At 44.3% G+C, this 17,345-nt stretch overlaps 3 protein-coding genes across 5 annotated transcripts; all 3 read right to left on the reverse strand.

Moving 5' to 3' along the window:
• Window positions 1-690: 690 nt before the first annotated feature.
• On the reverse strand, window positions 691-6,501 carry kdf1b (keratinocyte differentiation factor 1b). Of its 2 annotated transcripts, none has more exons than XM_012831390.3 (4): window positions 5,923-6,501; window positions 3,048-3,979; window positions 2,677-2,754; window positions 691-1,839 (listed from the first exon to the last, which is right to left on the reverse strand). In XM_012831390.3, exons 2-4 carry the CDS (start codon window positions 3,958-3,960, stop codon window positions 1,733-1,735), a joined length of 1,098 nt encoding a protein of 365 aa, XP_012686844.2. In that variant the 5' UTR covers window positions 3,961-3,979; window positions 5,923-6,501; the 3' UTR covers window positions 691-1,732. The 2 variants fall into 2 exon arrangements, with proteins under 2 accessions (XP_012686844.2, XP_031442405.1); XM_031586545.2 differs by lacking the exon at window positions 5,923-6,501 and adding an exon at window positions 5,654-5,900.
• A 39-nt stretch (window positions 6,502-6,540) lies between these two features.
• Window positions 6,541-8,331, reverse strand: LOC105903701. The gene is made up of 4 exons (XM_012831483.2): window positions 8,218-8,331; window positions 8,061-8,116; window positions 6,782-7,773; window positions 6,541-6,688 (listed from the first exon to the last, which is right to left on the reverse strand). The coding sequence occupies exons 1-3, from the start codon at window positions 8,241-8,243 to the stop codon at window positions 6,794-6,796; spliced, it is 1,062 nt and encodes a 353-aa protein (XP_012686937.2). The 5' UTR covers window positions 8,244-8,331; the 3' UTR covers window positions 6,541-6,688; window positions 6,782-6,793.
• A 1,684-nt stretch (window positions 8,332-10,015) lies between these two features.
• Window positions 10,016-11,794, reverse strand: LOC105903700. Of its 2 annotated transcripts, none has more exons than XM_031586547.1 (4): window positions 11,681-11,794; window positions 11,529-11,584; window positions 10,284-11,250; window positions 10,016-10,163 (listed from the first exon to the last, which is right to left on the reverse strand). In XM_031586547.1, the coding sequence occupies exons 1-4, from the start codon at window positions 11,704-11,706 to the stop codon at window positions 10,151-10,153; spliced, it is 1,062 nt and encodes a 353-aa protein (XP_031442407.1). In that variant the 5' UTR covers window positions 11,707-11,794; the 3' UTR covers window positions 10,016-10,150. The 2 variants fall into 2 exon arrangements, with proteins under 2 accessions (XP_031442407.1, XP_012686936.2); XM_012831482.2 differs by having other exon boundaries at window positions 10,259-11,250.
• Between the last annotated feature and the right edge of the window lie 5,551 nt (window positions 11,795-17,345).

Raw genomic sequence — 17,345 nt, forward strand, 5'->3', positions numbered from 1 at the left:
GCTGAAGGTTTCTTCCTGTTAAAAGGGAGTTTTTCCTTGCCACCGTCGCCTCAGTACTTGCTCTAGGGGGGGGGGGTTCAGGCTCTGTATTGTAATAGGGGTTATATAAATAAATACAATTAAAATGCATTGGACATCAACCACATGCTGACAATGGTACATGTTCAGAGTATGCTAGTAATCTTCCAGTACAGGAATCTTTATGAGCAGGGACGTGCACAGGAGGGGGCTAAGGTTGCTCAGGCAACTGCCCGTTTGCCCTCCTCGACTGAAGTTGCCCCTCCGAAGGAAATATATATATTTTTTTAAATAGTATTACGGCTGCAGAACTTCATGTAATCGCAGAATATGCGTCCAGGGAAGGGGGCGTGGCGGCGGCGGTTAGTGATCGACCCTGACAATTTCATAGTTTCAAGTGATATAGGCAGAATATGTGTCCAGGGGGAGGGGGCGTGGCGGCGGCGGTTAGTGATCGACCCTGACAATTTCACAGTTTCAAGTGATATAGGCAGAATATGTGTCCAGGGGGAGGGGCGGTGGCGGTTACAAAAATGAACGTGTTGCCCCTTTTTTCCAGGGCAGAGCAATGGCCCTTCAAAATTGCTGTGCACGCACGTCCCTGTTTATGAGGAGTTCTGGTTCTATAAGTGCAAGCTTAACATTCTCAACAATAAAATATTCATACACATATTCTCCTTCACTATTTATTTTCAGGATAAAACCCCAAAGACAGATATTGACAAAGGACTGTCTCTACTTTTCTTCTCTAGCAGACAGAAAATAACATCACAGACAGAACATTACACATGCTACATGGAATCCTTTCCACAAACAGCAAGGTTAAGCTTGGTAAAATCATTTGAACTCCTTTTTACCAATACAAAAAAATATTTTTCAAAACGTATCCTTCTACTAAATAATAAAACGATGTCCTTCAACCCTCCATTTGACTTTTTGTCACGTGGACAAACACTTTGTTAGTCGCCGTCATCGGCGGATATTAGGACAGCTCCTCAGATTCACAGTATATTTACACTAACAATTCCCTGAATGTTATACACCTACACAGGATACAGCACTAAAAGACTTTACATAGACGGAGATACAGTCACAGTCGAACAGATAATGCCAACACATGTTCCTTCCCTATACAGTAAGCTGTTAGGATCATAATATCTATTAAATGACTGAATATTTATTTTGATCTGACGAGGGTGAGCCTGCACACTCTAAGTATCTCAACAGTAATGACATGATGATGCACAATACAGATCAACTGGGGCAAAAGCATGACAGGTATGGAGGGTTTCAGGTTTCTTCTCTCTCACTTCCCTTTTTTTTCTTCTCTCTCCCTCTCTCTCTTATTCTCTATCTCAGTCTACATTCCTCCTGCTCGTACACAGAAATTTGTTTTGTCTTCTATCTACACAGTGGATGGCACAATGAACCACATTCATCTCAGAAAAAAGAAAGTCAACAACAACAATAACAACAACAACAAAAAACAACAACAAAGTACTTGCACCAATATAAATTACCTTAATTCGTAAAATAAAAGACAAAGCGTACAGCTCATCAAAGCGCATAAAATGATTTCTTCCCCTAATTGTCTATGGCTCAAATTATAACTGACCTTAAGTTTTCCTTCACCTTATTCCCTTTGGAGGAGGCACTATTCCACAGTTTTCCTAGTTTTCCAAAAAGGGAAAACAATCCGGGGTTTTCCCAGGGTTCATGTGCGAGGATACCTATCAAGCGGGAGAAGCGGGAGGCCGGAAGATTCCGTGTCTGTCTCGCGGTAGGCTGGCGAGAAAGTGGTCGGCGAGCTAGACGAGTTAGCTGTCAAACACACAAAACATACGCACACACACATACACACATTGTTAAAATTGTCTCATGAAATCATCATGATGATGAAAATTCAGACTCTAATTCAGACATTGCAATGACCTCACAAGTCAAGAAAGGTTGCAGATATGTCCATTTTACAGTGTGGATATGGGTAACCTTCTTCCTGATAACATGCATAGGTTTCCAAACACCCATATAAAAACATTAAGAGACTAGTATTGTGTGACTTAAAGGATACTTTACATCCTGTAAGATACATATAGATCTGAGGAAATGCCAACATAGCTATGAAATTATACTTGTGGGTCTTCATGAGTCCTGTCAAATAGTATGACAGGGGACCCTCTACATGATTTCATATGGAGAGGTAAGAAACACATTAATATTCATTTGCAACTGATCAGATTGGCAATGGACAAGGAGGCATTGTTCATTTCCTGACAATGAGTGACTGTGTCAACGACTCTCCAAGTCAAGGATGAAAACATCAGTGACCTCACACACAACCACAACCTCCCGGAGGGCAGAAGCCAAAACATGAGATGGAAAAGCAAACAGAAAACCACCAAACGAGGAAACAAAAACCTTTGATGGGTGTGGTTTCTCAGATATAGTATTATCAAGCCGATCTTGTGTACCGGTCATGACTGGAATACAGTATCAAACATTGTTGTTAAATATTTCTTACACTGTAGTAGATTTCCTTCATCATAAAGTCAGAGGAAAACAATGAGCTCTTTCATATGAGAGCAGTCTATGATTCTTGCCCTTAGGTGATGACAAACGTCTCAGAAAAAAAAAAGTTATTTAGATTACACTGGTTACCTCGATCGCTGTTATGGCGCATTTGTCTGGCTTTGACATCTGAGGCTGTCTCCTTGGATATCTGGACATCAAGGTCATCTGTGAGCATGGAAGATAATATGTTTTAATCACAATATGTCTCGGGAGCATTCAGACACAAAGGTCACCACTAACTGAAGCCAAATGGATGATAATGGTGGGGGTCTCATGATTTAAGCATAGACACCAGATGTTTCCCAGCCTCCAGCAACTGCAATACCACACTGTTTACAAATCTTAAGCTTAAGTTAAAAGTATTTGCCAGACGCTGTTGTCCAAAGCGACTTGTAAAAGAAAAAATTGAATATTAACAACAGTGAGAAATTAAGCATTCTGAATAATGCCACACTTACTGGAGTTGCTGTCTGTGAGGGAGAAGCTTCCTTTCATCGTTTCCGTGCCGCTGTCAGCGGGAGTCACCGCACGGCGCACCGGGGGCCTCTTCTTGCTCTTGCGTGTGCTCAGGCGGATGATGCCGTGGACCAGCCGGCACTCGGCGTCCTGCTCCTCCAGCTTGTGCTCCGCCACGATGTCGGATATGAGGCGGCTGATGTCGCTGGTGCGCTTCAGGAACACAGAGTCGGACGTGCAGTTGGCCAGCTCGTCGATCTGGAACTGTGTGTAGAGCTCCAGCAGCTTGCGCGAGATGAGCGAGTCCACATCGCCGCCACCGTCGCTCCATTCGTCCACCGCTTCGAACCCATCCAGGTATACGCTCCCGCTCTTGTGGAGGTCCTGTTGAGGGGGTCTGTAGAAAACCGGCTCGTCGTCCAGCACAATGGGGTCCACTTTCATGCCACGGAAATAGATGTCCGTGTAGCCGGACTCTGATTCGTCCTTCTCCGGGGAGCTGGGGGCGGAACTGGACGGCACTTTGGCCTCCTGTGATTGGCTCTCCTCGGGTGCCAGGCATGGGATACGTCTGCACAACCGGTACAGACCACACGTCACCACGCTGCACACGAATGTCCGACACGACGCCACAGAAACGCAGGGGGTGCACATGTACGTCCCCGAAGATGGCTCGGGCACAGGCAGGAAGTCCTGGATCTCTGCCTCCTTGCCGTTAGCATATCTTGGGTCAGCTTTGTGGGCAGTGCCCATGGGCACCGACGGAGGCTCAATGGGGTCAACGCAGCGCTCCTGATAGGGCCTGCCCAGGCTGCCACTGTCGCCCTGGGAGTGGGTGGGTTCGAGGCTGTTTCCTCCTGACCCAGTCAAGCTCCATTTCTCGGGGTTAGGACCTCCAGTGTGGTGACCAGACATGGTTCATGAGGTCCAGGGCCTGAGAAAAGAGGACACAATGTGCGAACAAGTTTATGTTTTGTGAAATTCACTATTAGGCTGTGCAGCTTGCAGTATGGCGGGGGCTAACCATCTCACAGAGACCGGACTCATGGCAGGTGATGACTGAGCCTGAGGAACTCTCTAGTCAGTAACAGAGCAACAAAGAGTAGGGTTTTGTTTCAAAATGTGGTCCAAAATGTATGTCTCAAGAAGTACAGCTTTCCTATGGAATCGCTAGGGTCATGAGCACATAAGCAATCCCTCAACAATGCAAATTAAGTTAATATGTGAACCAGTTTAAAGGATGCAAGAATTAGGCTACTTCTTTTAGTCATAATTTGCCAGCGCCATCTTGAAAAACCATCAAGTAGGCTAGTGCTTACTCATTGACTCTTCAAACACTAAAATCATTAGATAAATCCCTAGCCTTGACCAAAAGATGGACTGGCCATCTGACATACTGGGCACTTTTGGGCACACACGATCTTAAATGTATTTATTTTTTAAATTCATATATTTTTTGACTGGCCTATAAAGTAGATAGAGCGTCCCATTGGTCGTTTCTGAACTGACACTGGCTGGCCCAATCACATCTTACCCTACTTTTTGTCTCAGCGTCAACCATGAAATATCTTTCGCTTAGTGTCAAAGTTTAGTGTGACAAAGTGCAAGCAAGTGGCTAAGAATTTGCAAAAACAAAAACAAGACAGACTCTGCTGCCAAATGTCATGTTTGTTGAAGGACCTTCTGAAGCAGCTGATCCTGATGTGAATGGTGTGCAGGTAGAAGAAGTAGGGGACTAAGGTAAGGCCAGGAAAATGAGGTCACAGGGCACACAGGAAGAAGGTGATGTACAATGGAAAAGCAGAAGCTCAGATGGGTTAGCAGGCGTCAGGAGTGTGTCATGAGCAAGGTGATGAAAATAGAATCATAGAGATTAAGTTCTTTTAGATGAGGCTATTGGCTATAAAGGGTTAAGATAATACGTGAACCAGTTTAAAGAATGCAAGACTTAGGCTAGTGCTTTTAGTGCATAATTTGCCAGCCACCATCATGCACCAGTCAAAACCATCAAGTAGGCTAGTGCTTGACTCTTCAAACATCAAAGTCATGAGTTAAATACTTGCAATCCTTTGACCAAAAGTGGCACCTGATCAAGACACGTGTTTCTCAGGGTTTCGTGAATGCAACCATCAAATCTGACACTGGCGAGTGTGCTCAACGTAGGATATATTTCAGATAGGCTGCTTGAACAGGCAGCTTGTAGCCATGTCGCCCAAGTCATGTGAAAATCGAATTAAAAGAGCAACCTTAGCCTTTGAATAAACGAAATCCCAACATAAGTCATAACCATAGCAGGCACTGTAACAGTGGCAGTTTTAGTAGTGCTGTATCTGCATTTTGTTTCGTAGAAGCTATCCAAAAATGCAAGAGAAGAAATATAATGCGTGTTAATGTTTACACAACAACCATTAGCCCTTAACCTCCACCAAAATACTAAAGGGACACAGGGTCCTAAGGCGTTTCAGTCTATTTCTACCAGCATTCTGGACAGGAAAGTACCTGTAGAGGTATATGTCCTAATTAAATTTTTTTTTAAAAAAAAGCCGAATTCGTTGCTTGTACATGACCCAATGGCAATGGTGGACTCTCCAGGCCTACGAGTCCTCACCTGTTTGCGACCACTTTCCAATTGCCATACGGCAGAATAGCAGACCGACTACTTATTTTAACCGCTAACTTCACATTAAGACAAATTAATGGATTAAATGAATTACGAAGAAAAGAAAAGATCTAAACATTAGATCGCAGTGATCTTCAATTTCCTAAACGTGCCGGCCAACGAGGAAGTTGACTGAATAGTTATAAATGAAAAATGCCCCCAAACGATTACAATTGTGTTGGTTTCGTTTACTTTAAACATACCAAGAATTTACTTACGGCATATGGCATAAAGGTAGTCCACTGGCTACAGCAGAATTTTTCCGGAAGTCAAAAAGCAAGCTATTCTTTCCCGGTAGTTGTTTTACAAGGAATTAAAGTCTTCATCGAGAGCCATTTGATAGTTGTAGAGAGCACACGCTCCTCTTACACCAATACGTAGAAGCAATTATTGAAGTTGGAAAAAAAGAGCTTAGAAAGGCTTCCTTTTTTAAGAGTACCTGCGGCAACAGGTAAACCTTGTTTTACCTTGCACAGTTGCACAAAACAATGATTACGTCAGACAACTGCTTTTCCGTCGGGAATTTGAGGCCGACGGAAAAGACTTCTGGTTCAACCACAAAATATAGCCTGTTTTAGGCTACGTCATGCTGGTTATAATTGAAATGTTCGAGAATTTTTTTTTATAAAATAAACACAAGTTTGTGCTCTGAAAAGACCCGCTGAAGTATACATTTCACCGTAATTCAGCAAGACAGTAGGTGGCACTGGAGTCATGTGCTAAACAAATTACACACCTCCTGGCAGGTCATTCAATTGCAAGAAAGTGAATGTTTGACGTATATTTTAAAAAAAAAATTAAAAAAAAAAAAACCACACTCTAAACGCAGACAAGAGTAACAGTCATCATGATTTTATTTCTCAAGGCATTTGACACTTCATGAACATTTATAGCAAAACCAAAGTCATCAGGTCCTGGACACCTTTTTCCCAGCAGGTAAAGTAGAGGTTTCTGCCATAGATAGGTCCCCATCAGACTAGAATCCTGAAAAAGATTTTTTTTAAATTAAAGACAATTATACCCCTAGACAAAATGACATCCACTGATTTTATGGTTTGGGTGGAAAGGGCACCTTACCTGATGCCACAGTTACACTCCCCACCTTTTATAACCACCCGTTGACCCATAGGATGGATTAGCGGTCTGAGGTGGGGGACCTGGCCTAAACTTAGGCACGCCCTGTCCAGTCTTTATCTGCCGTTTGTTTGCCGATATCGTCATGATGATGCCCTTGCCAAGAGCGCTGGGGATGGTGGTGAGGGAGGAATCATCATCATCATCATCATCATCCTCCTCCTCCTCCTGCTGAGGCAAAACACTGCTGGAGTAACCAGTATTCTGGCCATTATTCTTCATCGCGTAGCCGCTAGGGTAGCCAATGTTTCCACTCCTATATTCCGTTTGGCTTTGAGGGACAGCCTTGAATGGCCTTTGAGAATGGGAACTCTTGGATGTTGCTGAGCCCCTCTGGCCGTAAGGAGAGGAGACTTCAGTTTTGGCCAACTGGGGCTGAGGGAACCCCAAACTGCCAGAGGAAAGTTTAGCGGACGAGTGGTGGGGCCTAACATACACCCGTTTGCTTTCCTTAGATTTGCCAAAGGCAGGTTTATCTCCATGTGGTCTGTACTGACCGGAGCCGATGGAAGCCTTTGCTGGTGGCTTAGCAGGCCTGTAGTGTGTGCTGCTCATAGACCGGTCGCTCATGGCACTGGTCGACCCCCTTTTAGGTGCCTTCACAGAAGGGCCATAACTCTTGGAGGAATCAGGCCTGACCTTCCAGGAGGTGGGAGGGCTTTTGTAGGGGACATTTTCTCTGTACGAACTTCCACTCGTGGGTAGATCTTTCTGCCCGCCTTGGGGAAGAGGGTAGAGACTAGGCTTCCTGCTTTCAGTGCCAGATTTGGAGTATTGGCTCTTAGCCGTGCTGCTGCTAGGTCTGACGGCTACTGTGGCGTATCCTCTTGACGAATGGCCTTCATGCTGACGCACCTGAGCTGGGGTCAGTGAGCTGTCTGATCGCTTTCCCCACTGGCTTTGGGAAGGGCCATTATAGCTTGCCTCATCAGAACCTGCAATTTGGGGGAAAAGTGCATAAATAGATAAACTCAAGCAACAATTTGCCACTTTTGAGTGGACAACAGACAACAAGTTTTGGTCGGTGTGTTCAAATTAATTTTGATGCTGCCACTATGCCAATGCCAACTAGATTAGCGAGACAGCCATTGTTTGCAAGGTTTCACTAGTTTTACTCAATTTGTGTTGCTTTTATCTGAGCCTAAAGTAGAATACCAATTAGGCAAATGTGTGCATGCAGTGCTTTTTTAAAAAAAATGTAAGTTAGAACAGTTAAGGCTACCATAGTATCTTGTTGAGGAGCTCAGAGGAACAGCCAGCAGGAAATACAGGCCTACCCTGCAAAACACCAAAAGACATTTTCAATACAGTGCTTCGCTCATGCAGTTTAAGTTGTTTTAAAGTAACCCTACAAAACAGTCGTACTGTACTGTACTCACCTCCACAAAGAAGTCCCAAAAAGCATGGTTGTCAGACACCGCACACAACTAGACAATGTCTAACTACTCAACACCCTGTAACTTGTACAAAGTGTATATATGGGGTTTTTATATTGAGCCTCCTCAGCTAGCAGTCTACTGGGGCTGTATCAGGTAATTAGACACAGCACCTGACTTCAACTTGAGTCATTAGGAATCACACAGGTGTGACCAATCAGGATAATTACTGTGATGTGACTCGTTAGTAATCAATCTAGAAGACCTTGCTGAAACCAAATGTTTTCCACTGACTTTATGGTTTGAGTGGAAAGGGCACCTTACCTGGGGGGTATTCCACATACGTGGTTTAGTGACAAACCTGGATAAGTTACCTCAGAGTAAGTGGTAAACCTCCAAATAAAAGAACCCCCATTGATTTATTCTCCTAGCAAAACAACGTCAGAGGGCTCTTCTATTAGGAGGTTTACCACTTACTCTGAGTTAACTTATCCAGGATTGTCACCACGTACGTGGAATACCCCCCTGGTGGTACAAATACACTCTTCTCATTTCATAATGTTGACTTGTCGCTTGTCAATTCACAAACTGAACACTAGCATCACAGGAGATAGTTGACTCTACATCCAGTGGTAAAATAATTAACTGAATGATTAATGAGAGTTTTTTTTCAGTTTTTGGCCTTTTTGTGAGCTACTTTAATGAAATGAAACTATGTGAGAGGATTAGAGAGATACATCACTATTTGGTGGCGCTTTTAATAACAGACATCTGAAAAGTAACCCTGACTACAGACTTCTTTTTGTAAGATATCAGAAGTCAAAAATGTTGGACACCACTGGTTTAATCTTTAACAATGTGTTGTATTGTAAAAGCTTGTGATATTATCCATTGTGTAAAATCTTCATCTTAAAAGTAACTTGTAACTAAAGCTGTCAAATAAATGTAGTGGAGTCGAAAGTACAATATTTACCTCTGAAATGTAGTGGTGTGGAAGTGTGATGTAGCAGAACATGGAAATACTCAAGTAAAGTACCTCAAAATTGTACTTAAGTACTGTACTTGAATGAATGTACTACTTGAATAAAATGTCCACCACTGTCTCCAATAGGTATTAGTGTGGATCCAACAGATCTGTACCTGATTAAAGTCAGTTTCCAGCCCAGAACCTACCCAGTGACTGACATGCATCATTAAAGTGTCAAACACAGAAATGTAATCAGTAAAGGTGCAGTCTAATCCCATATGCTTTTTTTGTCAAATTCAGGAAATGGCTCCTCACGGTCCTCTAGCTGTCCATTCAGTGTTTGTGCTTAAACATTTTATTTTAGTTATACACAGAAAAGCATGTTCAATTCCTTGTGCTATCGGTTGGGGACTTCCCACAGCAATCAATCCTCTCACTGTCACATGAAAGTCCTCATAGCCAGCAATCTAGATCCTCCGCAGCAGAATACAACAACGCACAACTTTCTGGAAACAGCTGGAGCACGCGCCAATGGAAAAGACTTCTGGTTCAACCACAAAATGTAGTCTGTTTTAGGCTACGACATGCGGTTTATAATTGAAATGGTCGAGAAAAAAAAATTAATACAATAAACACAAGGTTGTGCTGTGAAAAGATCCACTGAAGTATACATTTCACCATAATTCAGCAAGACAGTAGGTGGCACTGGAGTCATGTGCTAAACAAATTACACACCTCCTGGCAGGTCATTCAATTGCAAGAAAGTGAATGTTTGACGTATATTTAAAAAGACACAATTTTTTTTTTTTTTTAAACACTAAACGCAGACAAGAGTAACGGTCATCATGATTTTATTTCTCAAGACATTTGACACTTCATGAACATTTATAGCAAAACCAAAGTCATCAGGTCCTGGACACCTTTTTCACAGCAGGTAAAGTAGAGGTTTCTGCCATAGATAGGTCCCCATCAGACTAGAATCCTGAAACAAAGATTTTTTTAAAATTAAAGACAATTATACCCCTAGACAAAATGACATCCACTGTTTTTATGGTTTGGGTGGAAAGGGCACCTTACCTGATGCCACAGTTACACTCTCCACCTTTTATAACCACCCGTTGACCCATAGGATGGATTAGCGGTCTGAGGTGGGGGACCTGGCCTAAACTTAGGCACGCCCTGTCCAGTCTTTATCTGCCGTCCGTTTGCCGATATCGTCATGATGACGCCCTTGCCAAGAACGCTGGGGATGGTGGTGAGGGAGGAATCATCATCATCATCATCATCATCATCCTGCTGCTGAGGCAAAACACTGCTGGAGTAACCAGTATTCCGGCCATTATTCTTCATCGTGTAGCCGCTAGGGTAGCCAATGTTTCCACTCCTATATTCCGTTTGGCTTTGAGGGACAGCCTTGAATGACCTTTGAGAATGGGAACTCTTGGATGTTGCCGAGCCCCTCTGGCCATAAGGAGAGGAGACTTCAGTTTTGGCCAACTGGGGCTGAGGGAACCCCAAACTGCCAGAGGAAAGTTCAGCGGACGAAAACGAGTGGTGGGGCCTAACACGCACCTGTTTGGTTTCCTTAGATTTGCCAAAGGTAGGTTTATCTCCATGTGGTCTGTACTGACCGGAGCCGATGGAAGCCTTTGCTGGTGGCGTAGCAGGCCTGTAGTGTGTGCTGCTCATAGACCGGTCGCTCATGGCACTGGTCGACCCCCTTTTAGGTGCCTTCACAGAAGGGCCATAACTCTTGGAGGAATCAGGTCTGACCTTCCAGGAGGTGGGAGGGCTTTTGTAGGGGACATTTTCTCTGTACGAACTTCCACTCGTGGGTAGATCTTTCTGCCCGCCTTGGGGAAGAGGGTAGAGACTAGGCTTCCTGCTTTCAGTGCCAGATTTGGAGTATTGGCTCTTAGCCGTGCTGCTGCTAGGTCTGACGGCTACTGTGGCGTATCCTCTTGACGAATGGCCTTGATGCTGACGTGCCCGAGCTGGGGTCAGTGAGTCGTCTGATCGCTTTCCCCACTGGCTCTGGGAAGGGCCATTATAGCTTGCCTCATCAGAACCTGCAATTTGGGGAAAAAGTGCATAAGATGATAAACTCAAGCAACAATTTGCCACTTTTGAGTGGACAACAGACAACAAGTTTTGGTCGGCATGTTCAAATTAATTTTGATGCTGCCACTATGCCAATGCCAACTAGATTAGCGAGACATCCATTGTTTGCAAGGTTTCACTAGTTTCTCAATTTGTGTTGCTTTTATCTGAGCTTAAAGTAGAATACCAATTAGGCAAATGTGTGCATGCAGTGCTTTTTTTAATATAAGAGAACAGTTAAGGCTACCATAGTATCTTGTTGAGGAGCTCAGAGGAACAGCCAGCAGGAAATACAGGCCTACCCTGCAAAACACCAAAAGACATTTTCAATACAGTGCTTCCCTCATGGAGTTTAAGTTGTTTTAAAGTAACCCTACAAAACAGTCGTAATGTACTTACCTCCACAAAGAAGTCCTAGAAAGCATGGTTGTCAGACAAAGCACACAACTAGACAAAGTCTAACCACTCAACACCCTGTAACTTGTACAAAGTGTACATATGGGCTTTTTATATTGAGCCTCCTCAGCTAGCAGTCTACTGGGGCTGTATCAGGTAATTAGACACAGCACCTGAATCAAATACTTCAACTTGAGTCATTAGGAATCACACAGGTGTGACCAATCAGGATAATTACTGTGAAGTGACTCGTTAGTAATCAATCTAGAAGACCTTGCTGAAACAAAATGTTTTCCAGTGACTTCATGGTTTGAGTGGAAAGGGCACCTTACCTGGTGATACAGATACACTCTTCTCATTTCATAATGTTGACCGCTTGTCAATTCACAAACTGAACACTAGCATCACAGATGATAGTTGACTCTATATCCAGTGGTAAAATAATTAATTGATTGATTAACACGTTTTTTTTTCAGTTTTTGGACTTTTTGCGAGCTATTGAATAATTTCAACATTTATTGAAATTAAACTATGTGAGAGGATTGGAGAGACAAATCACTATTTTGTGGCGCTTTTAATAATTCGTAGACATCGGAAATGTGACCCTGATTACACACTGCTTTTTGTAAGATGTCAGATGTCAGTGTGATAAAATGGAAATACGCAAGTAAAGTACCTCAAAATTGTACTTAAGTACTGTACTTGAATAAATGTACTACTTGAATAAAATGTCCACCACTGTCTCCAATAGGTATTGGTGTGGATCCAACAGATCTGTACCTGATTAAAGTCAGTTTCCAGCCCAGAACCTACCCAGTGACTGACATGCATCATTGAGGTGTCAAACACAGAAATGTAATCAGTAAAGGTGCAGTCTAATCCCTTATGCTTTTTTTGTAAAATTCAGCAAATGGCTCCTCACGGTCCTCTAGCTGTCCATTCAGTGTTTGTGCTTAAACATTTTATTTGAGTTATACACAGGAAAGCATGTTCAATTCCTTGTGCTATTGGTTGGGGACTTCCCACAGCAATCAATCCTCTCACTGTCACATGAAAGTCCTCATAGCCAGCAACCTAGATCCTCCGCAGCAGAATACAACAACAACACACAACTGTCTGGAGACAGCTGCAGCACGTGCTGCATATTTTACCCAGGGATTCGTAAAGGCCCTCTTTCACCATACAACATGCGCTGTTTGTAGCCCACAAGTGCTGAACAACAACATGACTGCCCAACCATAGAACCAACAAAAAAGATGCCTCATGGAGCGTTCCACTGGGGTTTCCACGCAGGCACCTTCCTTTATCAGTGTTTTGCAATCCACATCAACACACATGCTTCAGGAGCACGGTAGGGAGGGGTGTCTTTTGAGCTCAAATATCAACAGCCTAAGTCATTTCAAATCAGACCATAATCTGTGCTCAGAAGGTAATCCTTCATCTAAAATTATGTTTGTGAAATTAGAAAGGAAAAGACAGAATACTGTCGTAATCTAGAGTAAACCGAGAGATTTGCAAGGGATGTTTTTTTTCTTTTCTGCACAGCAGTATGGATCTGAAGCATGCACTTAAAAGTTCTTGGATCTTGTTGCCTCATTGAGCTGATCAATGGCACTTCACACACTTGTGTGGTAAGGGACAACCACATGGCTGGCGCTCAGCAGATAGTAAGGGTCGTGACCCCGTCACCCAGGCTGAGGGGGCTGTGACCGCCACCATAACAACAACTGTGATTAAGATGTTCTTTTTTTAAGGCGTATCTAACAAAATGTCTTGATAATTGATATGGGCATTTACATTTTAAATGATGAATGAATGATTCAATTAATTAAATGATGCCTAAATATAGTTGTACAGTTCGGCTCCTATGAGCTTTTAATGTATTTTACAATGGATGCTTCACTCACTCACACACACACACACACACACACACAACATGCAAAGTGCCAGCTTTATCATTTGGATATGAATGCCAATGAAAGAAGTTGACCAGCTGAGCCAGCTGAGGAAGGAATACTACATCATATTGGAACACACACACACACACACACACACACACACACACACACACACACACACACGTCACTTCCTGTTGGCATGCAGTTGATATTTAGAGATCATTACAGTCATTCTCCTGCAGTGTGCGTGCGTGCGTGTGTGTGTGTGTGTGTGTGTGTGTGTGTGTGTCAGAGGGTATACTGTCTTCCTACGTCAGTGGGCTGACATGGTGGGAAAATCTGTTACACTGCCCCACTTTTCCTGACACGTCACTTCATCAAGTGCGTGCGGCCTCATTATACAAACCTCACACCCCATGGGGTCATGTGACTCACAGAGGCTCACTCCATCACATGAGATGCTACTGCTCCTTCTGTTTGCTCTTTCACGGTCAGTGTGGCATGTACAGTATGACAGGTCAGTGTGGCATGTACAGTATGACAGGTCAGTGTGGCATATACAGTACAGTACGACAGGTCAGTGTGGCATGTACAGTACGACAGGTCAGTGTGGCATGTACAGTACAGTACGACAGGTCAGTGTGGCATATACAGTACAGTACGACAGGTCAGTGTGGCATGTACAGTACAGTACGACAGGTCAGTGTGGCATATACAGTACAGTACGACAGGTCAGTGTGGCATATACAGTACAGTACGACAGGTCAGTGTGGCATATACAGTACAGTACGACAGGTCAGTGTGGCATGTACAGTACGACATGTTAGTGTGGCAAATACAGTACAGTACGACAGGTCAGTGTGGCATGTACAGTACAGTACGACAGGTCAGTGTGGCATATACAGTACGACTGGTTAGTCAGTCAGAGACATTTCATGGGTGAGCCCAATAAAGCACACGGCCTCAATTTGAGTCAGTTCAGTGAGCAGGAAGTAGAACTGTGACTGCAGTCCTGTTAAGGCCACAGTAGTGAGTCAGCAGGGGTAGGGGCGAGGGAGGGGTCAGGGGGTTGGAGTCTGAGATTTAGGAGACAAATATCCTCAAGAACAAAAGCCTTTCTCCCCCGGAGCATCGAGCATCTAATGCTCTGATGGTTTTCCAGAGGGAGGCCATTCAGAGGAGGATGTGTGAAGGGTCTCGAAGGACAGATTTGGTCTATTTGCAGAGGGCCATCAGTCCTTGGGGTGTCACAGCCTGGCGATATGTTTATAATGTTTGTCAGATTTAGAGGCTTCGGTCTATTCACGTCTCCCGAGCAGCCTCTCAGAAAGCACTGACTCACATGAAAAATATGAGCGAAAAAACTGGAACACAAGCTGTCTTCCACCGACATCAGCAAAATCACGCCTGACTGACACGAGCCGGTTGGACGGAGACGGATTCCGCTCCCCGGCTTCTCAGGACAGGGACACCAGAAGAGACGCTATAAATCAAGCAGAAAATGAGGCAACATTTATCAGTGACGCACAACTCCGGTGCCCAGAAATATGCCCTCAATCACTGGCGCACAAATGTGCCACCACCGCATACTATAACGGCCCCTCAGCTCGTTTCTGTCTGAATCTGCCCAGGACCCTCTGACATGGCAATCAAACACTCGCTAACAATGCCTCGGACAAGAGCCAGCCCGCAGGATAAGATGGGGAAACAGCGTTATGGAGTGGGTACCACGTCAGGCAGTGTGTGACACACACACATGTTTTCATATAATTTACCCTATGCAGCCCATGCTTGTGTTTAATGTTGTGTGTTATACAGGGTGATGTGAGGGGTCAAAGGATATGTCAATACATTAACTAAACCTTAACATTTAAGTATATAAAATATACATTTCATGAAAATGAAATAAAAAATGAGACAGATACATACTGTATGTAAAGGTTTTCAAGAATATTGTGTATGACCCAGGGATGTCTTTTACATCTCACATATACAAAAGAAATCAATAACTTATATACCCTAACAGCACATAATATGAACCAGTATTCCACTCTGTCTGAGGTGGTATACATTAGCCTGGAATCGGCTGTTCTGTGATTGTTGTGGTCTGGTGTTTCGTCTCTGTGATGCGAGGAGACATTCGGAGGAAATCAGAAATGGGGCGAAGACTCCGACCCCGACAACGGTAGGCAGATGGCGTTTCCCCTCTGGAAGAATCTGCCCTTTAACCCCCAGAACACTCTCCCTCTCCCAACCAATTGGATGCGTCAGGACGCGGCTGGGTGCTGGATGCTCCCTCCTGCTAGAGCATCTGGTCACTCTTCCTGAACAACGGAGCAAATAATAAAATGAGTAATAATGAGCTTAGATCACCTCCCAGGAACAAGAGGTCAACCTACCTGGGGAGAGAAAGACACGCCCTGACGGGAGCTATGGTTTACTGTTGTCGCGCTTGATTTTCTCCTTCTCACTTGGCTCTGAAGTTCTCCGAAGTCGGACGAAGCAGCCGTCATCAATCCTGAGGGAGTAATATTGTCATGTGCCACTACAATGGCTAAGGAATTAAAAGGTCGATTCACACGTCTCTGGGCCATTAAAGCTCCCCTAGAACTGATTTAGTGGACATCCTTTATGGGAGTTAAATGGGAAATCGATAGCTGAGAGTTTAGTTACACACACACACACACACACACACACACACACACACACACACACACACACACACACACACACACACACACACACACACACACACACACACACACACACACACACACACACACACACACACACACACACACACACACAGAGCTCTCAGGCCAGCAGTCGGACATTTGATTTTGCCCAAATTTGCAACAGCATCCTTGCAGTGAGGCTTGTCAAATTATAACTGGAATGATAAAGTGATGAAGGAGAAGAGATTGTCCTCTCCACCGTCGGAAAAGAAATAGGTCAGGGGCCTGAAGTGTCCCCGTGCACTGCCCTGGTGGTACACAGACATGAATTACACTCCATTACAGGGATGCAATTCATTCAAGCCTGTTCAGGAGCGGACCAAATCGATTCATGAGCTTATTGTGTTTTAACTCCTTGGAGCCAATTCATCCCCAAACAATTAAATCCCCCCATACCCCCCCCCCCCTCAACCCCATCACCAGCACAACCTCCACCTTGCCACCCTTGACGTTAGCATGCCCCTCCACTGAGCTCAATCTATGACAAACGGCAAGTGCGCCATATTTCTTTCCTGCTTTTGCTTTTTGCCCAACACAGAATTGCATAATGAAAAGATTCTGTTGGGAAAACTAAAGCATCACAGCGGGTATTCATTATGTTCATATATCACATATCACAGTGCATTCTGGGTATTCATTCTATTCGTATATCACATATCACGGTGCATTCTGGATGTGGATGCAAATCTGCCCATGCAGAGGGACAGGCTTGCTTTGATTGTCAAAATCTGTGTTGACTTAAAACACAAAGACAAGAGACAGGGACGGGAAAACAGGGGGTGGGATGTTTGTGGTGGGGTGGGGGGGTTGAGGGATGGGAGGGGGGGGGGGGGGGGGGGGGGCGGGAGAAAGGAACCAATTGATGCGGCGACAGAAAAAAAGTCAGTGTTCATCCTCATCTTCTTCTGAGCGACCGCAGCGACAACAAAACAAAAGTTCTTACAACCCCACGGTCGGAGGAGGCCTTCAGAGGCACAGCCAGCTGGGGGCGGGCTCGTACCCACAACAGAGCCCCTAATTCTGGGGCGGATATGA

This window comes from Clupea harengus, chromosome 19 (genome assembly GCF_900700415.2).
Source record: "Clupea harengus chromosome 19, Ch_v2.0.2, whole genome shotgun sequence".
Taxonomy (NCBI): domain Eukaryota; kingdom Metazoa; phylum Chordata; class Actinopteri; order Clupeiformes; family Clupeidae; genus Clupea; species Clupea harengus.